Source organism: Equus asinus, chromosome 14 (genome assembly GCF_041296235.1).
Source record: "Equus asinus isolate D_3611 breed Donkey chromosome 14, EquAss-T2T_v2, whole genome shotgun sequence".
NCBI classification, from domain to species: Eukaryota; Metazoa; Chordata; class Mammalia; order Perissodactyla; family Equidae; genus Equus; species Equus asinus.
This window is the reverse complement of record NC_091803.1, coordinates 10,256,944-10,280,239: the sequence shown is the minus strand read 5'-3', so window position 1 is coordinate 10,280,239 and position 23,296 is coordinate 10,256,944. Positions and strand designations below refer to the sequence as shown.

Below are 23,296 nucleotides of genomic sequence, written 5' to 3'. Positions count from 1 at the left end.
TCACCTGTTCACTACACAGGTGACTCCCCTGTCACCCTGCACCAAGATGCTTGATGAGGAGACTATCCAACAAGTCCAGTTATCTGAACCCAGGTTCAGGATGGAGAGAGTCAAGATTACTCAGTTAAATAATAACCAAAGAGGGGCCAGCCCAGTGGCACAGAGGTTAAGTTTGCACATTCTGCTTCGGCAGCCTGGGGCTCACCAGCTCGGATCCCAGGCACAGACCTACACACCGTTTGCCAGGCCCTGCGGCGGCAGGCATGCCACGTATAAAGTAGAGGAAGGCGGACACGGATGTTAGCTCAGGGCCAATCTTCCTCAAAAATAATAAGAAGAATAACCAAAGATAAAAAAAGTGTATCTCACATCACCATTTTTTTTAATAATAAGATGCAGTGCTTCCATCTTGATAAACTCTAAAAAACGTCATCCACTGTCTCCATTTCCCCATATCCTAGAGGAAGAGGAAGCCGAGGTAGAAGGTTCTAGAAATTCCCTACATGGGATGGAGCTCAGAGACCATCTATTGGGAAGGCACCTTTCACCCATAAATTTACAAGGTAGGTGTGGTGATCCACGGCTGCATCAGAATGTATTACTTTTATTATTACTACGAATGTTGCCAACAATAACGCTGCCATTGTATGGCTGTTTACCGTGTGCTAACCACCTTGCTAAAAGCCTTACGTGCTCTATCCTCCTAATCAGCATCACTATGCCAGGAAGTAGGTACTATTGCTACCCTCGTGTCACTGATGAGAAAACGGAAAGCCTGAGAGGGTAGATGACAGGCCCAAGGTCTCACAGCTAGAAAGGAGCAGGAGCAAGACCACCAATTAAAACACACGGCTTCTGATAACCCAGCTACACTGCCTCTCTCCAGAAATCTAACTGATCCCACTCAAGCAGGGGGGTGCCTTTGAGGTTTTGTTGTTGTTTTTGTTAGATCGGTTGAGACTGCACAAGACTATTGGCAAAGCGATTTCTTGAGGCTTCTTCAGGGTGTCAAGAGCTCCATGGGATCACCCAGGTTCTGACCATCCTTTGTGACACCCAGAATGTCAGCTGAAGGTCAATGGGTGCCACTGTGAAAAGCTAGAAAAGGAAACACCTGTTGCTCTCCGGGGCTTGTTAGCATGAAAATAATCATGCATTTCCTATGGTTTGGTGGCAGAGTTACAAGGGTCAGCCTAAGAGATGGCATATCAGTGTGGCTCATCAAACGAGTCGGTCGGGATGAGAATATCAATTGATTTGAGCAGACATGTGTCGAAAGGACTCATACAATGTAAAAAGGTAGCCGAAGTAAAGCGCCTCCAAAAAGCGTGGCCCACTTGGCAATTTTTCCTGATGCTCACCTGGTCCCCAGGGTTTGGGAGGGCAGGGAGAGGAGTGAGAGGAAGACCAAAGGAGGGGGGAAACTACAATATTTGTTTGAAAGACATAAGTTTGAAAAACAGAAAGCCTGATCCAGTTGCTGTGACTGAAATGTTCCCTGGATTCCGAGAGAAGGCAGGCCATCTCTAGTCACATCGCTTAAGGATTCTGTGACGTTTCTCTATCCCAATCTTGGATCAGGAGAGGCCAATTGGAAGTGCAGCAAAATGATTACACTCCCTGCTCCTTTGAAACATTATGAAAAGGTTTCTCCCTCCAAAGTAGGTCCTAAAAACATTGTTTACTCACTGTGGGACGGCCAAGAGAGAAGAGTAAATCTTCTATTAGTCCCAAGGAAGTTCTCAGATTTGCATATAATACAAGGAAGCATCTTTACGTTCCCAGCAGCTTGGACTTGCCTGACCTCGAGTCGTGTTGGGATGGCAGCACACGTTAAAGGGTCTGCTCAGCAGGCGTGGGGTGCCCAAACCCTGCACATTCCAAAGAAAGGACTGGCCCTTGACCATGTGCTGGAAGATAACCTCTGAGCCCTTGGAATATGCTGCCTGATAAGAGTGTCTCTGTATACTGGGACACTGGACCGCACCAAATAGTTTATGCAAACAATGTGTTTGACAATGAGAAGCTGTTTCTGTTTTCCTGGGACCCTGGGCCAGCCCATATCAGCTTGACCTCTGGAGGGTGGAGGACCTGGAGTCCGAGTGCCTAAGGTCAGTCATGTGGGCACTCCAGGCCTACACAAGTGGCCTTCAACACAATTCCTGGACTCCAAGCCTCAGAGAGCTTCCCTGATTGGCAACACTCAGCACGTTTGTCACACACCACTGCTGGGAGAATTAGCACTGTCTGTGCCACTCCACTGGGATGGCACAACTGGAAGCTCGGGTCTGGTTTCTCCTGGCCTCTGGCCAGCGTGTCCTCTTCCTTTGCTGATTTTAGTGTGTATCCTTTCACTGTAATAAACCATAACTATAACAGCCTTTCTGAGTTCTGTGAGTCCTTCTAGTGAATTACTGAACCTGAAGCTGGTTTTGGGGGCCCCATCCTGAGAGGAATGGAGGAGGGGAAAGGGAGGGAGGGAGGGAGGGATGAAGGGGGGACAGGAAGAAGGAAAGAGGAAGAGAGGGAAAGAAAAGAATAGGAATAAAATGAAACAAGAAGCAAAGAACCCAAGAATGTGTTCTAGTGTCAAATTTCTTACTGTTTGAGCTCAAAGTAACAAGAGGAAAGAAAACACCATGTATGCAAGAGCCTTGAAAAATACTGAAAATAGATAACTATTAGAGGCTGCCTGTGCAACACACAGGGCATAATTTTAGACTCCACCACGCTGTCCTCGAGATTGCTTTGTCTAACCGTTTCCCCAGTGCAACAACTAACCTCCACCTTGGAGAAATAATAGCTATTCCCTTCTGATGAAAACATCCCAACATTCCATTTCAGAAATAAAATAAAACATTCAAAAGTGATCTGGAAGAGACTTAAACAGATTATAGCATTACATAATGTTTTCTTTCATGGTCAAACAAGAGAATAAAATGGATAGCTGTCTATTTCTGTGCCATCAGTGCAACTGAACAGCCCACATTTAACACTCTGGCAAGGCTGAGGGGAGATGTTCCATGCCTGGACCCGAGGCTCGAAAGTCGGTCCTCCATTCATTCTCTGACTCTTCTGAATTCATTGAAAACCACTTCAAGCAAAGATCATTTGAAAGAAATTACCTCTGTGTATTACACCACGAGCGGTGAAAAACGTCCCACGTGAGACTCGATGGTCCCGAAGCAATACACAAAGTGCAAGATGTAATCACTCAGGGAAAAGAAGTCCCCATGACAACAGGAAGGGAAAGGAGATGAGTGAGAATCTGAAGCCTCAAGTCTCTTACAATACGAGATATCCCTAATTTGTACTTGGAAATCTGTCTTTGGGTTTGAAATCCCAGAAAGGAACTTCCTCTCTATCGCTTCCCTGTATGCCCGGGTGGCGTTGTTAAACCGAACTACACCTCATCAAACGAGGATGGGCTGGGACTCCTGGCCCCATGAGGGAAGCTGAATGTGTTCCATGCCTTCTGCATCTCCTGGATCAGAATGAGGCAGGTGTGCTATGAAGTGTATAGGAAGCCTGGGATTTGGGAGGGCTGATATGCATACGTACAGAAGTTGTGCCCAATAAAAGAAACCACAGGATTTTCACACCATTAGATGTATGGGTTCATTTTCCAAGTACTGTGTCCCGATAATTTCTCAGGGAGATCCCAGAAAGGAACTCCTATTGTCGCCACTGAATTCCTTGATTTGCTGCTCCCAGCCTGGCTCCTCAGTGGGGCCCCATCTCTCCAGATTCTTCCTTGATGCCCTCCCAAACTCCATAGGACATTTCAAGGATTTTAAATTTAATTATCATTACTGAGAAACAGATGTGAGAAATTCTTCTGGAATCTTGGTTTGTACAGCTGCTTCCCCCACTGGGTCTCTGATTCCTTGTTCCTGAAAGTGTTGTTGCTCTGGCCCTCTCAGCCTTGCAGAGATCTTCTTTAATTCCCACTAACACCTTCCTAACAGAAGGCCTCTCTTCCCAGAACATCATCATAACGAGACACACTTATCAATTAATCAGTATCTACCAGGGGCTGCCATGAGGCTAGGCACTTTGTATAATTCATCTCCCTTAACCCAATCAACAGCCTTATAGCAAAGGTATTACACTGTCTACTTTGCAAGATCACAAAATAAAGTTCAGAGAAGCCAAGCAATTAGCCCAAGGTCACAGAGTTAGGATTTAGCAGATCTGAGATTTGAGCCTGGGTCAGAATGATGCTAAAACCTGAACATAAACCTACTGAAAATCCAATCAGAATAGAAGAGTAGGATTAAATACAGGTGACAAGTGCTGTGAAGTGTCTAATACACATTTCCAGGGTCTCCACGCTGAGCCAAACCCCCTCTCTTTAAGCCCACCCCGGCTCTTCCACGAGGTCCATAATGTTGAAGTCATAAATACTGACTTTATCATTTTAAAGTGTGTGCACGGGTGTGTGAGAGTGTGCATGTGTTTCTCCCCAGTTTTAGTCTTCCATAAAACACTTGAATGATCAGCAACCCTAGAAGCCGATCATAATTCTAGTCATGAGATGTACCGACTGGCATAACTCAGCTTTAAAGAGGCTGCCTCTAAATGGGTTAAGTATGACTGAATGACGCAGGTCCTCCCTAGGTGTAGACAGGGCGGAAGTGGACATTCTCAGAGGTGAACTCTTTCCAAGTGCCTATTTGATCCCCAAGGGTTCCCTCCACCCTGGGAGAGCTCAGCACGCAATTCTCAAGCAAAACCAACACAGTATCAACATTAGACAACCGAGTTTTCCTGGTGGACGTTTTTGCTAAAATATCTTAGACGCTTACAAATCTTCACTCTTTTCCATTACCTATTTTTATTTTTTTACTTTTTTTCCCTAAAGCTTGGCACCTGAGCTAACATCTGTTGCCAATCTTGTTTTTTCTCTTCTTCCTCTCCCCAAAGACCCCCAGTACATAGTTGTATATTCTAGCTGTAGGTCCCTCTAGTCCTGCTACGTGCGACACCGTCTCAGCACGGCTTGATCAACGGTGCCGTGTCTGCGCCCGGGATCCACACTGGCGAAAACCCGGGCTGCTGAAGCGGAGCACAGGAATTTAACCAGTCGGCCACGGAGCCGGCCCCTCCATTACCTATTTTCAATTGAAGAAATACACTCATATGATTTTTTAAAAAGAGAAGTTCACGGTGTAAAGGATTTACACCACTCTCTGCTCTGCGCCCTGGTTTTGTCATCCACAGTGGACCCCGGAGATCGCTTCATGTCTATCAGCACAGTGCTGTCCCATTCTTTGAACAGTGCATTGCAGCCCTTCTGTGGACATGCCATAATTTATTTAACCAGTCTCATACTGATATATACTGAGGCGGTTTCCAATCTTTAGCCATTGAAAATAAAACACAATTTGCATATGCCTTTTTGCTAGACAGCTGAGATTTCTGCAAACTGAAGGGAAGGTAGGATTGCTCTAACCGTGGTATGTACGTGTTCTTACATAGATGGTACCCTCCAACTCAAAAGTAAAGGTACCAATAAGAAATCTAAGTGAGCCTACGGCGAACGTGAGCATTGGAAATGAAATCTGTCCTGAAAATTGTGCAATGCACGGTTCCTGCATCCGTCCTCCTTCTGAGAGAATCAGAGGACCCACGGCCACAGACAATGGAAAGATAGACAGGATCTAAAATACATCTTGCACTGTTTAAAATAAGAATTTCTTTTTGGAGGCATACATGAGAAACCCCACCGCTCTGTACGTTTTCAGCACAAAAGAATGACGCATCAGTGGTCCTGAGCTGGGTGAAAGAGTGATGCAGACAGAGGTTCTCCAGAATTCCGGGATCTTTATGCAGTCTGCCCTCAAGATGTTTGATATCCATGGTGTGTAATAGTTTCTGTAAATTAAACTTCTTAATCTAACTTTATGATAATAATGCTCGTCCTGTATTTCAGGTACTCCCTGGAGGGCAATATTCCAGAAAACCAGTTACCTGGGGGAATTCATGAAAACGTGCATGGATTAATAAAAACTAACAGACGTAGACAAAGCAGATCCCAGCACAGCATCATCATTCTATCCTTGCAAAAGTACCACGGAATTATTAGAGACTGGTACTCCCGTTTGAGAGATAAGAAAACAAAAGCTCAAAGGCTGAACACTTATCTATGTGCACAAGGCAAGGTAGACACAGAACTCAGACTCAAAGCCTTAATTCTGACTTCAGGTTCAGCTTTTTCTTTCAAAACACAACATGGCTCTAAACAGTCCAACTGCCCTGTGACACAGGCGCTCAGGCAGTTAGGCTCAAATACTTCCTCAGCTCCAGCGACACCCAACCCTCCAGCCCCCTGCAGAAGGCTCAGCCAGGAGGCACCGGGAAGGGTGCCCCTGTACCTACAGTGAGTGACATATCAAACACGGACTTCAGCGTAATGTTTTGATTGTTAAATGCCAACTATGTAATTTCGATAACGCATTTAGAGAAACATAATCCACTCTTAGAGCATAATGGTCTATCGGGAGCAATTGAACTCTTCTAAAACTTTGGCAGCATCAGCAACAAAGGCCAGGAACCAAAAGCCACGTTACAGTGAAGACACCTGGCTTGTGCCAGCCTGCTGTGTGACCCTGGGACTCCTGCCCGCCCTTCCAGGTCACATTCACTTTCTGTGTAACACTGGGATAAGAAAGTCTCGACTTCATGAGGCTGCAGTGAGGAATAAAGGAGGTGATGTCCTGAGGAATAAAGGAGGTGATGTCCTGTGTGGTAGGCAGCTTGTGGGAGACTGTTGAGCCCACATGGTTTGTTTGAGTGGGTTTCTCTTTCTTGTACCCAAAATAGTCTTGCAAAAATAGTACGTGAAAGAGCTGACAACAATTCTTAGCCAGAGTTCCCAAGAAATGTGAGTGTCATTTCTTTTCAGAAGCCTGGAGTTTTGCAAGAAAAGTTAGCACACAGCAGGCCCTCCTTCCATTCATTAATTCATTGATTCAGAATTAGTGATTAATAAACTACCATGACGGAGTGCCTGCTGGGTGCTAAGCACTGTTCTGGGCACCGGCAAGGAACGAGGTGGACAAGACCCCACTCTCATGTAATCTGCCTTCTGGTGAGGAAGTAGTAAGTAAGTAGCATGATTTTGGAAAGTAGCAAATGGTCTGAAGAAAATAAAACAGCATCACAAGCTCAGACGTGGAAAAGGGTCTTTAAATTAGGTAACTGGGAGAGGTATCTTCCAGGAGCTGAAATTTGAGCCGACACCTGAAGGACTGATAAGGAGCTGAGGGTAGTTTAAGGATCTGGGGCCGAGTATTTCAGGAGAAGGGAACAGTGGGAATGAGCCTGGTCCCAGAATGGAAGCCACTGCCACAGTTTGCTGTTGGGTCCAGACCGCCTCAATTAGCCCATCTGGTAGGCAAGCAGTCCATCTGCATGCAGAAAATCACAAGCTCCTAGAAGGGAACGCCAGCAGATTATTCACTCCTGTGATGCTGGAAGACACCACCTCCAGTGGGAAAGAGATTTGGAACAAATAAAAGGAAATGCTGCATGTTTGTGGCCAAACACCTGGGTCTGAATCCCAACTCCACATTTCGAGCAAGTTACTTGACCTCTCTGTGCCTCCGCTCCCTCGCCTGTAAAATCACAGCGCCTATCTCACCAGGTCCTCTGAAGACTGAATGACTCCACTGCTTGGAGCAGAGACTGGCGCACGTACAGGAATACAATATGTGTCTATCACCACTGCTGTCACTACCACCGCCACCATTATTCTTTCCCATCCACACCGTCATCTCCCTGTCCCGTTGAAAATAACCATCACTTGTCCCTCACTGGACTTTTGCTTTGCAACAACAGGAGTGCATCTAAATTTACTGATTTACACCAATTCAACTATTAATCCACATCTTGGCACAGTCCTACCACCCCTGAATTTGGGATAGAAAACAATCAGCACCCACCCCACTGTTTATGAATCTAAACAGTAACAGCTGTCTTGCCATCCTCTCCGTAATGTGGAAAGTAAGGGAATTCTATACATGAAGTACAACATTTTTGCCACGTTCATATAACCAATACTTTCAGACCACTCTCAAACACACCCTCAACTTAGCAGCAAAGAACTCTAATCAAAGGAGGAGGGAGGGGGGAGGGAGGAGGGAAGAGCCAGGGACAAGATGAGAGGGAGGGAGGAGGGAGGGAGGGGGGAGGGAGAAGGGAAGAGCCAGGGACAAGATGAGAGGGAGGGAGGAGGGAGGGAGGGGGAGGGAGGGGGGAGGGAGAAGGGAAGAACCAGGGACAGGATGAGAGGGAGGGAGGGAGGGGGAGGGGGGAGGGATGGAAAAAAGACATGCTAGCCAAGAGAAAGAGGTCACTTTCCATTTACTCCTTTCTTTGATGCCCCTCCATAAAGTACTAAAATTTGGTTCTTACAAGTCCCTTGCAACTTTTGCTAAATATATTTCAAGTTATTCTGTTTGGTTGGCTGGTTCTATAAATAGAATATTTTCTCTCATTATATTCCCAAAACGGTTGGGGTAGGCATATAGGAAAACTACAGATTTTGCATAGTATTTCCTCATCAGTGTCCTTAATGAACCCTATTATTGTTTCTAATAGATTCATGGGGGGATTGTTTATCTTAGATTTTCCAAAAGAAATGAAATTACTGGCAAATGGCGATAATTCTACCTCCCCCTTTCTTATTCTTTTTTGTATCTAACTGCATCATCTATTAATTACTGAGCAATGGTAAATAATAGTGATGATAATGGGCATTCTAGTCTTGCTCTGGATTTAATGGGAATGTTTCTAGTATTACACCATTAAAGATGATGCTGGCTTAGACGAACTCTATATGACTCCACTCATAGGTGGAAGTTAACATATTGACAAGTAGATCTGATCGGTGGTTACCAGGGAAAACGGGGGGTGGGGGGAGGGCACAAAGGGGGAAGAGGTGTACCCACAACATGACTAACAATAATGTACAACTGAAATCTCACTAGGTTGTAATCTATCATAACATTAATAAAAAAAAAAAAGATGATGCTGGCTTTGGGTAAGATCCCATTTTATTAGGAGGTGTTCTAAAAATTAGAAATAGGTGCTAATTTAATCACATGCGTTTTAGCATCCATCAAATAATTCACAGAATTTTTCTCATTTACCCGTATTAAGAATAAGTCAAATTATAAGTCAAATTATTAGATTTCCTAAGATTGAACCATCCTTCCATTCCTGGAATAAACCCCACTGTGTCAGGACTTTTATTACTTTGTGAGGTAACCATTCACTTGTCCGTTTCTCCACTCCGCAGGCTCTTTCAGATCACCGGCCATGACTGATTCATGTCTGCCCCAGCACAAAGTTGACAGTCAATACATGTTTAATGAATAAATAAATGAATGAATAACTAAAATAACAAGTGCATGGAACCTCCCAAAATTAACCCTTTGTCCCTCTTTCTGGGTTAAAATACTCAGAGAGCTCATACACCTGTCCAAAGTAGATCTTTATAGGTTTAATAAACATGTGGCTAGACTGGTCCCCACTTCTTCTAGCAACAGAACCCTTGAACACCTCATCTTCATGGGGAAACTATTCCCTATGGTCTCAATGGGACTAGCCCTGGTTGCTTACTCCCCCCACCACTCCAGGCCAAAGGGGTGGCTACATCAGCCAGGCCCGATGAGGGTACTACACAACGACAGCTTTAGGAAGGAGCACATGACCCAACCTGGACAAAAGGCATCTCCAGGAATTTCTTGCAGAAGCTCTTAAGAAAAGTTTTTTCCAAATCACTTATCTACCCTAAGTTTCATGTAGCCTCATTATTAAGTATCTCAGTGATCAGACATCACAAATGTGAACTTACATTTATAAGTAAAGTACTTTGTTCAGTGTGCCCAGACATCTTTAGATCAGCAAAACTGTACTCATGAAAATATGGGTCTACGCTTCTCCTTTAGAGGCAATCCATCATGGAATCTTCTTGGCCTTCGGGAACTCAGCTTTGCTTGAATGTGTGGTCATTTCATATGGGCCTTTGTGGTGGAGCCGTCTGTCTTTTAATGGAGAAGTTATTTCCTTCTCTATGGTTTACTACTGCTTTTGGTTGAGGGTATTTTTACGTGAATAGAGCTAGCTGCAAATTTTCAAGAGACCAAGAAAAGAGACTATAAAATTTAGAAAATTTTATATTTCTGGAATTTTTAATAGCATTTACAATTCAACACAATGCAGAAGGAAAACAATACACTAGAGACTTCCATAATGAGGTTTAACAATTCTGTAATTTGGGGGAAAGTATAAACCTCTCAATTTAAAAAATATATATTACTTCCAAAAGAATTAAATAAACATATAATGTTTGTATCTGGTTCCTGCTTACCATCTTGCCTAAAATGTAGTGAGATAACCTATCTGAGAATGAGGCAAGGTAGAGACAAACCCGGCAAAGAATGGAAAGAGACAGAGACCTTGTCAAATCACTCAAGCCCCTGGATTCAGCTTTTCCTGAAGCCACTTACCCCACAGACTTCCTAATTACATAAGCCAATAAAGCATCTTTTTTCATTTATAATAATTTAAGCTCAATTTCTATCATTCACAACCAAAAAAGTATTGCCTAATTGATGTGTTGCTTTGTTTCCCTGTAAATATGCTTTACACATTCTTAAATAAAGATTGAAAAAAAAAAAGTAAAGGCAGGCAACCCTAACCAACCGCTTGCTTTTAATTAATGGCAAGATGGGCTGAAAAGCTCCCTTAGTGAATTATAATTTCAGACTGAAATTCCCAAAACAGTTATAGAGGAGCTTGTCAAGCCGCAGAAACCAATGGAATCAAGAGATGACTTGAAAGATCGGTGGTTCAATCAGTTTCAGAAATAGCATCCATTATGCAAACCCAAAACCTTTAAAACTTTCTAACGCACAACCCTAGCAATCTCTCATTCACCTAAAGTCTCAAGGCCCCTCTTCTGACTCAATTTAAAACTAAAAATGCCTGGTATGATTTACAAAAGTTAAAATAATTAAATCATGTTCTGATGGCCAGAGAACTCCAGGGAAAGTGGCCAAATCGCAACGTAGGGAATTTGGCGGGATCTTCTCAAACAGTCCTGCCTTCTCCAGTGCCTTCAGCTCTGCAGAAAAATGGAAGGCAAAGCATGCCCTCGGCATTCTAAATGCCTCAGTCCCTCTCCACTGCAGGCGGCCTCCATTCCTACTGTGGGCTCAAGAAAATGTGAGCAGGAAAGCCCCGAGAGCCTGCCCCCTACCATTCCCCCATCCCCTTAGTGGAGAAGTCTGGCTGCAGGTACCCCAGGAAATCAGGCTCTTCTCCTCCTTCGGCTCATGTCACAGTAGACCAAATTCTGGAATCGGTTTGGATTATTCTCTGGAGAGCTACTTAAGAGTCACTTCAGGGTTTGAAATCCCTCATTCAGACATAATCTTGAAATGAAAGACAATTTGTTAATGAAAAATGCATTACAGCTTTCTCTGTAGGGCCCTCCGTACTGATAGGCAGGATAAAAGGAAGGAATTGAAGGAAAATGAAGGAGAAAAGCAAAGGAAAAGGAAAATTAGGAGAGAGAGAGAGAGAGGAGAGAAGGAGAAGAAGAAATTTATCATGTCACACACTCTGCGTGGGGACACTTTTTAAGCGCCGCTTCATTTCACCCTCACATAATCACTTGCAAGTAAGTAACACTGAGCCCATTCTACAGACAAAAAAATGGAGGCTTGCTGATAGTAAGTAACTTGTCTAAGGTCACACAAGGAGGATGCAGTGGATTCTGACTCAGAGATACAAAAACAGGCTCCAAATAATGTTGCTCCTACAGTGCTCTCGTGCTTCCTCTGAAGGGTCTAACACAGACGTCTGCTCCAGAACCAAAGCATTCTAGTGGGCGAATGGGCCCTACGGAGACAATACAACCTCATCAGAAAAGAAACAGGGATTTTAAAAAAAAAAGATGAAAAGAAAAGAAAAGGATAGAAAGAAACAATTTAATATAAGTAACCCGACGCCCAACAGAACTAGGATGGGGCAAGGCAAAGCCAGAACCCAATTTTTCTAACTCTCATGTCTTACTCAATCCACCTGACCAGAACCTATTATATAAGTATAGTTTATCAATATGGATCAAATAGGGGACTGCCTCATTAATGAGTGAAAAGCTGAAAATTTTCTCAACTTCTGGAAAATGTTCATTGGGAACAAATGGGAAATTTTGGGGGGAATTGTCCTTTTCTCCCTCAATGTTCCTCTTTCTACCCAGCTCCTTTTGCTGTTGTTGCAATGTATCTGGGAGGTATTTGCCCCACGCTCTTGCAAAATCTGCAAAGGAGGAAAACTCTAACCTAAAATAGCACACAGAAGCCACAATTCTGACAACCACAAAGGGTACGGGTGTGCCAGTTACTTTCCGAAATGAGTTTAAGCCAGAGTCACAGACTGGTAGCCGGCTGGCTGTACCGAGCCCACAGGTGGGTTTTGTTTGTCCGCAGTGCTAGCCCACACTGTGCTCAGAAGAAATTTCCATCTGTTGCCAACATTAAACACCAGATAATTTCACATCAAAAACTGGATTTCCAGTTTCTCTTACCAAGTGGAAGATCTGATAACCCTGATGCCACATTTGCACATGGAAAAGAGTAGCTGCCCCTTTAGACAGCATGTGCGTCCCAGTTTCTCCCCACCTGGTCTGTTTCACTCATTTATACAATCGCTGTGGGCCCAGAAGGCATGTGAGTTGGTGACCCTTGGTTTAAGAGGTTAAGCAGATGTAGACTGCAAAGCCAATCATTATTAGACTTTTCCTAAAAACACCCCCAATAACAGACTCTTCTCTCAGTATTAAGACAGCTGTGACAGAAGGTAAGGCATATGAGACCAAAAGGATTTGAGAAATGGAAAAACCCAGTAGTTGAGTCCATTTGGATTTTTGGTCTAGGATACTCACTTTTTGCTTAGAAAATACATTCACTTTTATTATTTCATTTATTCCTCTCAACAATCCTGCAAGGAAGGAATTATTCTCAGATAAACTGAAAATGAGTGATGTTAAATCAGTTATCCAACCAAGATCATCTAACTAGTAAGTTGCAAAACCCAATTTTGTCCAGCTACAAACACCTTGCTTTTGAAATAATGAAAGACCACTCTGTAAGGTCATAAGGCCTGCTTCCACCTCAGGGCCTTTGTACCTGCTGTTCCCTCTATTGGAAACCTCTCCACCTAGATCTCCACATGGAAGGATCTTACTCTTTCACTTCATTTACATCCCCTCCCCAGAGAGGTTTCCCCTAACCATTTGACTCAAAATAATATCTGTGCATGCACACACACACACCCCAATTACTCTCTAGACTCCTGCTTCTCAAAGTGAGGTTCAGGGATCAGCAGCGTCAGCATCAACTGGGAAGTTAGAAACGCAGAGTCTGAGGCCCCTCCCCAGACCTGCTGAATCAGAATCTGCATGTTAACAACACCCCAGGTGATCCATGTGCATTTCAAGTTTAAAAAGCACTGCTCTACAGGAGCCCTGCCCAGTGGAAATGCAATGGGAGTCACAAGTGTCATTTTGTTTTCCACAGCCACATTAAAAAGGTTAAAAGAACGACTCGTTTGTTTGCTGTCTCCCCTAACGCCCTACTAAAAGATGCCATTTCCACAAGAACAGGTCCTCCCTCTGTCTTCTTCTCCACTTTATCCCCAGTACCTAAAACAGTACTGGGCACATGGTAAACGTTATTAAGTGTTTGTTGAATGAAAGAAGGAAAACACATTCTAGTACTTTCTGTGCGGCAGCGTGGCACAGGGAAAGAAACCAGCACTCTGAAATTGGACAGATGTGGTCAACTCAACCACTGACCAGCTGAGCAACCTTCAGCCAGTGGTTCACCCTCTGGGAGCCACCTGGAGTGTAAACCAGGAATGTTGCTGTTTAACTCACAGCCTCATCATGACACCCCGATGTGATAACATGTCTGTGAAGCACCAACCACCACAATCACAGGCATTCAATCAATGCCAGCGCCTTTCCATTGTCCTCTTTCATTCTCTCCAAATACCACATGCGAATAACGCTGCTGACCACTTTCCTCTGTGTGGCATGAGCATGACTGAAGCTGTTTTCCTGAGTTATTTTCCCCCAGCCAATGGGACCTGCCTATTAACTGCTACCACTGCAGACAACTGGAAACCGTGGAGGGTCCCTTCTCAGCACCCTGGAGCTGAGTGGCTCCCAGAGCAAAGTGGTCACGGTTACTGTTCAGTCTGTAAACCACGAGGGAGGCCACAGCTCGAGTCGTCTCTGTCACTTTGATGAGTTCTGCTGTGGCAGCCAGTTGGCCTGCCACAAGGTCCCATCCCTTAGGAGAGTTCAGGTCTCTGCCCAGCCAGAGTGTATCAGCTCATACTGAAAGGTGTGTTCTGGCTTTACCCTTTTATTTGGGGGGTGGACAGAGGAAGGAGTGGAGGGTTTAATCTACTCCCACTTATTAATCACTGGCCTCTGTCCATCCACCAAGTGAGGCTTGCTTCTCCATAGCTTTAACACACACATCCTAATCCATCAGTCCACCCTGCCCTGAAAATCCAATGCACATGTTCTCATCTCAGATGTGTCTTTGACTCACGTTAGATCAACAGCACAGGAGAAAGCAAAACCCAGATTTAGATACAGCCTGAGGAACACCAGAAATAAAACTGCTAGGGCTGCCTAGTTGGATATGAGGAAACCCCAAGCCAGCTGTGCCGAGAGCAGCCCCAATTTCTTCTCGCTCTCCCTCTTGCTGAAAACACAACCAGAACAGAAACACTAGCAGAATTAGTAGGCTATTGGGAAACACGCTGAAAAGAAAAACAAAAACAAAATAAATATATGGGGGGAAATCAAAGCCTTTAATTAACCTGTGGATCTCTAACCAGTTAAACAGTAGAGTAAGATTTCAGGCAGAATACGTGGTATAACCATTTAAGTAGCGATGCCACCACTGAAAAGATGCAGTTGCACCAGGGAACCAAAAGGAAGGGTTTCTGTTACTGGTTTGAATCAATGCCACTGTTTCCTTTTCTACAATAGAGTGAGGTTGTCATCCCCTCTTCCTACATGGGAGAGAGAGGAGCCTGAAGAGGTGCAGCAAGTAAAATTCCCACAAATGTCCTCAAAGCACTGCTGTCCCTCATAAGGCTGGAGAGCGGTCCAAGGCCAGTGCCAGCCCACTCGGCTCCTGCAGGTCCAACGGGTTTCTGGGAGTCTTCTCAACAGCCAGGTTTGGGTGGCTAATGATTACCTCTATGTTAGACAGATTCTCCTCCCGCACTTCCAATCGGCACCACTGAACATAAGGGTCTCCCACAGGCAAGTCACTGGCGTAGCAGATCGAGGACACAGAGACACCGCATGGTCCTCTGAAGTGAGGATCAAGAGGATCCAGTTCTGTCCACACCTCTCCAGTGGAACAGTTCTACAGGTGGCTACCAAATACTGACACGCAATACCACAAGGTCCAAATACCACAAGTGATGGCTGAGAGTACCACCGAGCTGGAATGACATCTTCAGTAGCCATGTCATGACAGCGAGGCCGGTTCATACCTTCCTTTCCCAGCCACAGTGTAAAACAACATGAGAAAATCTGGCATCTTCTATCCTTTCATTCAGAAAATTCTCCAGACCCTACGATGGGACTTCCTGACACGCACTCCACCACGCACACGTCATCAACGTTATTTTAAGTCACCTGAGTCAAACACCCCCATCTCTATTTCCAGCTGCCACAAAGCAACACAACACACATTGGAAAGGTCTGATCTTCAGGCCTTCCTTTCCCCCAAATGGCATCTGACACTTCTCACAAGATACACAGCTTTAAAATTAGAACTGGAAAAGACCACAGTGACCCTCATAGGGCTGAAGCTGCCCCACAGCAGAAATCAGAACATTCCTACAACCAACAATTAAACAACCGAAACCTTCCCAAACATCCCCTTCCTTCTCTGGTTTGCTGTTGTTGCATTAATCATCCTGACACCTTTTTAATTATAATCGCAAACTCGAAGCCATGACTTGCAATGTTATAAATACTGATTTTCCAGTTCAAGCAGGCATTGACTGGTTTCTGTTTTGATAGGAAGGGGCTGTTTGAAGCCTCCTAAAATGTTGCAACTCGTCTGTTGAAACAGACGAGACATTGACAGACACGTTTGCTGTTTCCATTTAACCTGCTGGAATGTTTATGCCTAAGTGTACTTTTTCTCAAGCTTTGAAAGCATAAGGCGTATTTTCTAAAGCGGAAGAAATCAATCAATACATATTATATATTCATATATAATAGATGTTATATAATACACACATACAGCAATATGTATTATTATATAATACACATTTACTATATATTTCTGAAGTCAGGTTATTTCTAAAACTGTCGCAGGCTGCAATTTAAACTTAGAAAGCACATCTCTTCAACAGCAAGGCAACTCGTCAGGAAACAATCCTTATTTTACCTATTGGCCTTGTGAAGATGATAATACCACTTTAGCTGACAAAGCCTGTGTTTGTCTGACAATTCCAATTAATTACTGAGACGCAACAGAGATGGGACCAGCCATCCAGATGTTTTTCAGAAAGAGCTAAAAAGGGGGGGGAGTAAAGGAGGTTTGCCTTTTGGGCATCTGCTCCAGTGTTTTTTAAATGTTATGGCGGGCAAGAAAGCCGGATCACTAAGTTATTTTACCTGCACTTAACTTTCTACTCTCCTCTCCTTTCCCTCACCGCTGGGAGACGGTGGAAGACAAGGGAGATGAACATCTCACAAGACAGAAGCTCTAATCTGTTGCCAAGGAGGCGACGGTAAGAAAGGGCAGGGGTGCAGGATGTAAAAACTCTTAGGGCACCGACTGTCGTGCAGACCTTGATGCTCCTGATGCCAAAGCAACCCAGGGTTGCTGGAGATGGGGAACATCCTCAGTCTTTTCTAGCAAGCCAAAACTCGCCAGCATCATCTTTTTAACTGTTCCCTGTTCATTTTGCTCTAACCTGAAAATACTAAAGTCGGATTCCAGACACGCAAATACGTTTGAGGGCGATTTTGAGAGATTCCAGGAGATCTCAAAGCCCTTCAGTCAATCTAGCTATCCTGCTTCATGCCTTAGCGTCCCCAACGCAGCAGCGCAGAGCCCCACAAGAGCCCAGGCTGGGAAACACCCCGCGGGCACCTGGGCTGGGGATTCCCAGGCGTGGAGCTAGGCAGCTTCAGAAAGCACCTCCCTGGGTGAGGAGCCTGAGGCAGGCAGGGCAGTGTGACACCAGCTCCCCTAATCCTGAAATACAGCAATCCCTGGCCAGCCTCCAGTCCTCTCCGCGCTCCCCCGAGCAGGCCCGCCAGGGTCCGCAGAGCCCTCGTGGGGCGAAGGGTTCTCGGGGAGGTGCCTGGATATCCAAGGGCGTGGGAAGCCGCAGCTTTCCCTCTGGGTCTTCCCCACCCATCTATCCCCTGCGCCAAGCCCAGAGTCCTACCTGTACCACTCCAGCCCCTTTTCGTAGTTCCTGTCGAAGAAGTGTGGCTCTATGCCCACGGTCCGCAGGCCCGCACGTCCGGGTGGACTCGGATCGCCTCCAGCAGCTCGCGGGTGCCTCCTTTCTTGACCCCGATGACGAGTGCGTGTGGCAGCTTCTTCTCCCCATAGTCGGGGGTGCTGAGGGCGCCGCGCCTCTCGATGCTCCCGTTGGCCGCTCTCAGGCCTGCGAGCTCCTCGTCGGTGGTGCTGGTCTCCTGCGCTTCACACTCCAGCAGCGCGCTCGGCGCAGTCATCATCTCGCCAGGGGCCAGCGGGGTCCGGAGCCAGGTGTCCCGAGCGCCCCCGCCGCCGATTGCCAACACCCAGCCGTCGGCCCCGGGGGCAGCGGGCTGCTCGGAGGGCTCCGGGGGCACCCCGCGGCTCGCGTTGACCGGCGTCGGCGCGGGCGGCTGCGAGGGGGTGCCGAGGTGCACGGGGGGCGGCAGCAGAGAGGGTGGCGGCGGGCTCGGCGGGGGCTCGGCGGCGGCGCGCGGCGGCTCCTGCAGCGCCAGGGTGAACTGCAGGGAGCGCGAGCCGCCCAGGAGGCTGTAGCACAGGTAGGTGACGGACAGGGACAAGGTGCACAGAAAAAGCAACTTGCTCGCCGGCGGCCACTTAGCAGAGGCGCCGGGCGGCAGCGGCGCGGTGAGAGTTGGAGGCGGAGGCGGAGGAGGTGCGGGCCACGGGGCCACCGCGGCTCCCGGCTCGCGGCAGCAGCCCCCGGCGCTGCCCGGACATGGTTTCAGCCGCCGCCGCCGCCCAGGCGCCCCGGCTGCGTGAAGCGACGCCAATGCACCCCTGGCCCTGGCCGCTGTCCCGCTGCTGCGCCAGGGGAGAGCCCGGCTGCATGGCCCCACTCCCCACTCTTCCCGCGGAGTCCGGGTGGCCCTACACCACCCCCGAGGGGGGCGCACTGACCCGTCGGCTGCACCTGTTCCGTCTGCAGCGCCCCCGCTTCCCGGCTCCGCCGCGGCTCCTACTTCAGCCTCTGCAGCCGCGCGCTGTTGCAGCCCCGAGTTCCTTCCCCACTGCTAACTTTCTGCCGGAAGAGAGGAGAGGCGCGGAGGGGAGGCGGAGGGGCCCGTGCGCGCGCCGCGCGCCGCGCCCCGCGCGTCGCCGAGAGAAGGGTGAGTGCGCCTCGCGCGCGCCTGCGGATTGGGACGCGGAACGGAGGCGTGCGCTAGGGCTGGGGCACCTGGCAAAGCGGAGATCGTGCCCCCCCTCCCGCCCCCCGCCCCGCAACGCATTCACGCTGGAGGGGTTTGCCGCCCAACCCCGCGTGCTTCCCCTCCCCTGGGAGCCTGGGACGCCAGTTTCTCCTTCCCTCTCCCAATACTTTCAGAGACTAGAGCCCCACACCTGCCGCCAGAGCCGCACACCAGGAAGCTGGGGGCCACAAGGTGGTGAGCTCTCGCTTCCCCTTTTCTCATGGGACTCCAAGCAAACTCGGTCCATCCATGACCCGCTCTTCTCCCTTCCTGGACATCCTCCTGCCTTTGACCCAGGAGGAATTTCTTGTCCATACCAGGATTCCCATGCCAACTTCCATCTTTCCAGCCTCCCCATCTTAGCTTGAAGCTCCTGATTGGTGGAGCTTTGACACAAACCCCCAGATTTCCTTGCCCTAGAGCTTTTGCCTCTGTCCCGCCACCGGTTGACTATGCTTTTTGCTCCAAAAGGAGAGGCTGTCTCCTCCTGGACACCCTGAACCACAGATGCACATGCGCCCCTTGGGGGCCATTGCGGCTAAAGGAGTTCGGATTTCCCTGGACTAAAATAGACTGAGACTATCATCACTCTTAACAACTTATAAGCAGAGAGAAGTTGTGTTGCTGTGTCTGTGCGTCACTTCATTGAATTAAAAAAAAAAAGTATCTTCTTTGCAGAGAGATTTCCGGCCCTCACCTTCCTCTCCTGGGGGGAATGATAAACATCATAAGGCTTTGGAACATTCAAGACTAGACTTTGCTTCCTGTTTCCTTTTGCTCAGGGAGGTAGAGGAAACGCGAGGCTGGAATGGCAGGAAGAGGCAGAGCGGTCAACTGAGGCACTCCAGCGAACTCTGCTTCCTGGGGGCAGGGGCTGGCCCTGCAGGCACATGGCGCCAGTCTTTCCCAGAGGCTGGCTCCAGTGAGTCCTGTTTACCCTGCTAGCCACAGCTGGGTGCCTGGAGGGTCTGCTTTCACCTACAGGGCTGATGTGGTTGGCATCTCCAGTTTTGTTTGATCGCATAACAGGGACTGCTGGGAGCCGTGGCTACATCATTTGATCGGCTGTTTGACAGGGTCCAGCCGATTAACGCCGAGGGGTGCAGGGTCGCCCCTTGGTGAAGAATAACCGGCCAGCCCCTCACATAGTTCTGAAACCTGTGCTGCTTCTAATTGCCCTTCATTCCTTTTCCTTTCTTAACCTCCAGTTTTCACTCCTTTGGGTGGCTGCTTGGGAGGCACTACCTCCTGGGAAAATTAGATATAGTAAGAGAATGTGACCACCTGCAGGTAACTTTCAAGATATTTTTCAGTTAATTAATGGAGGAGCACACAGTCCCATTTGAGACAATCAGAAAGGAATCCTGCCCAGATAAGATGTCGAATTAGGTTTATGGCCTCCATCTGGTTAATGTTTCCTTCTCCCTCCAGTTCTTTCTCTAAATATACATATGCATCGTCCTTCTAAGTTTGTTGGTTAATTGGTTGATCAAGAAGTATCTATATATTATTCTTGACCTTCTGCTTTCTGTTAAAATGTTATAGAGGTTTTCTCCTAAAAGCAATAAATAATAAATAATTGGTGAGTAGAAGGGCCGAGGGGTGCAAGAATGCCCCTCGGTGAAGGATGGCCGGCCAACACCCCCGATATTTTCTGAATTATATGCATGCTTTCTATCAAGGTTATGTGTATACTTATTTCTCTTTTTTATTCTTGAAGATATATAGTTTAGTTTAGCTTTTCAGCCCTTTATTTTACTAACAATATGATACTTTCTCCGGCAGTGTACTTAAGGGACCGTTAGCTCTACAATCTAAAAGACAAAGGAATGCTTCCACCCCCTAAAGGGCGCGAAAAAGTAAAGATGTTTAACTGCCCGCTGAGAATACAGATAGCCCTGGGGATAAGACACCCTGGAGTCGCCTTTTGTTCCCATTAACCATCTACACTAATGGCATAAATGATTGAGGGAGGCAGGGATGGCTCCACCAGGATGTAACCAGATGGACTGCTGTCCTGTCCGGAGGCCTGGACCTTCTCTCTTTGATTTAACTTTACCATGAATTACAACAGATGCCTAGGTACCTATCTCCTTTAGCTTAGAGACAACAAACACTAGTTAATTGCAGAGAAGACGATCATTAACCTTATGCTCTATAGAATGGAATGCTAATAAATATTCTTGTGCTCGTTTCTTACTTCCTTATCTCTCTGAGAATATTTGTAAAACTATTTCTGTACTAATCCTGAAAAATATATAAACGACACTTGTGCACAGTAAAGTCGGACTTGCTAACACCAACCCAAGTCTCACGTCCCCTTTATTTGCCCCCTCCCTCATCGTGCCGACGCCGTCCATCCCTCAGGAACCTGGACTCCGCCGGGGCGGGACCCCGGCAAGGGACAACAGTTGAAAGAAAATGTATATAGTGTCTAAATATTAACTAGATACCTAGTGCCAAAGAGAGAAAAAACTGTTGCTCCAATAACATGAACACAGACTTTTCCCTGAGTGAACAGAAGCTCACGGCTGCTCTCAGCTGGACGTGAGCTTCCTTCACTGCAGCTTCAGCTCAGATAAAGATTATTCCTTTAGAATATATTTTTTATGGTACACCGGAGACCTCTGAAATGCAGAGTCTGGTGTCCTGTAAATCGTTTCGTGGAACTAGGGATGCTTTTTCAAACACCACGCAACTGCACTCCTGTAATGTTAATGGGAAGGGGCCAACTGGAGCTGGGAGCAGCACAGCTTGCCCATCCCTCCTTCGGCTCCAAGCCCAGCTCTGGGTGGTCGCCCAGGAGGGCCCGGTTGCAGCAAATATTGTCACTGCTGTCTTCCATCTCCCTTTCAAAGCTAAGGCACCAGGATGCCCAGCACGTGGTCCAGGGGCCTCCCGACAGTCCCTGCCCAGCTCCCGGACTTCTCTATCCCCGCTCTGGGCAATCCAAATGAACTTGCTCTGTAGCTAGTTTTACTAAAGATGTGCTTTCAAATTTGGAAAGGTTTTGATGAAATGGTACTAACATTTAACCTAGAGGTGGCAAACTGCTAACAAATTAAGAGCTGAATGTGGCCAGCGCAGTGATATTAAAAAGTTGAAACTGGTTGCAGTGGTGTAAAATTGAGGACTTTCCCAAAAAATTTGGCTATGAGGTTTCTGCTGAAATAGTAGATCCAGCAACTTTGGGCCCCTCAGCCAGAACCGAGAGGCCCCCCTGACATGGAGCATGTGCCCTGTTCGTCACGGTGCCCCCCCAGAGTGCCCTCATACATTTATGTTACTTGCCTGGATGCTGCTAATGAGGACACTTCCCAGTGTCCCTTCTCCCTCTCGTCCACAGATAGTCCTACTTAAATAAGAGACTCTTGAAAGAACGGAACCCCGTTGGTGAAATGATAGGTCCCACAACTGATGGGGAAGAGGTGATTTTTGGGGAGAGGAGCTTTGTAGATTTCTCACTTGGGCACTTACCTGTTTTGTTCTCCATCCAGGTTTTTTCTGGGAGCAAGTTCTTGAGAAACCTATAATGAAAAGTAGGAGCTATCTACATAGGGAGAACTCAGACTTCGTTCAGCAATTCCCTGGGCATCTGGAGACTCGATAGAATACTTTTTTCTTTTTCCACTGCCAACACCCATGCCCATTCAGGCCTATGAGAGTTTTTACAATGCTCCTCCAACTGGTCTCCAGGCCTCCAGCGTGCCTCATTTCTCTTCATCGTAGAGGACAATAGCAGATCAATGTTTCTGAGGCATGGCTCCACCAGTGCCCTCTCTGATGCAGAAACCTTCCTCTCACTGCCTACCTGATAGACTCCAACTCTCTGCCTTAGCACTCAAGGGCCCCTCCGCCTTGCATGTATCCCACAGTCCTGCCAAACCGAACGGTACCCACTACCCAAAAGCACACATTGCATTCTTCTCTTTCACCTCTGCCTGATCAGATGATGGAGTTGAAACAAAGCCATCATTTGCTAGTTAAGTGACTTTCGGACAGGTAATTTCACCTCCCTGACCCTCAGTTTCTGCATATGTAAGTGATGAATAGTAAGACTCACCTCATATTGTTTTTATAAAGAATTAAATTGACTTAGAGAGCATATGCAAAAACAGCTGGCTCCCTGCCTGACATGCTGCAGCCACCAATAATTATTCGGACCTAAATATTGGCTCATGCCATGCCCTGCTTCTTTTCCTATTAAAACCTTATCCTTGAAAAATCGGTGTGTACCCTTTCTTCAAAACCAGCCCAAGGTGTAAAAACTGAAGTTCACTTTCCTAAGCCGCTCAGTGACATTTATAACGCCAAATCTAATGCCTTAGATAGTTTTTTTTTTTTAAGCGAAAGAAGCTAACTCTGGCTAACTTCAGTTTTCTTATTAAAGAAATTGACTAGAAGGATTTATGGTAACTCACATAACTGAAGGGAATTTTTGAAAAATCAACAAACAAAAAGCAAAAATAAGCTTTGGAAGGCACAATAGAGCACAGTGTATAGTTATTATTACTGCTGTTCACCAGACAT

General features: G+C 46.7%; 1 protein-coding gene and 1 long non-coding RNA gene across 25 annotated transcripts in view; both read right to left on the bottom strand.

The window, feature by feature from the left end:
• LOC123280243 (heparan sulfate glucosamine 3-O-sulfotransferase 4-like) overlaps positions 1-21,611 on the bottom strand; it is a 63,325-nt gene extending 41,714 nt beyond the window's left edge. Inside the window, 3 exon segments of the mRNA XM_070485367.1 lie at positions 17,518-17,582; positions 17,585-18,589; positions 21,525-21,611. Coding sequence (XP_070341468.1) covers positions 17,518-17,582; positions 17,585-18,589; positions 21,525-21,611 — 1,157 coding nt within the window.
• The window catches only part of LOC123276648 (uncharacterized), a 197,983-nt gene that overhangs the window by 115,009 nt on the left and 59,678 nt on the right, over positions 1-23,296 (bottom strand). For 21 of the 24 annotated variants that reach the window (XR_011494088.1, XR_011494095.1, XR_011494101.1 and 18 more), the window contains one exon: positions 22,244-22,293. The exons of the other annotated variants lie outside the window; for them this stretch is intronic. This is a non-coding gene — a long non-coding RNA (uncharacterized lncRNA). The remainder of the gene's footprint in view (positions 1-22,243; positions 22,294-23,296) is intronic. 24 annotated transcript variants of the gene reach the window in all.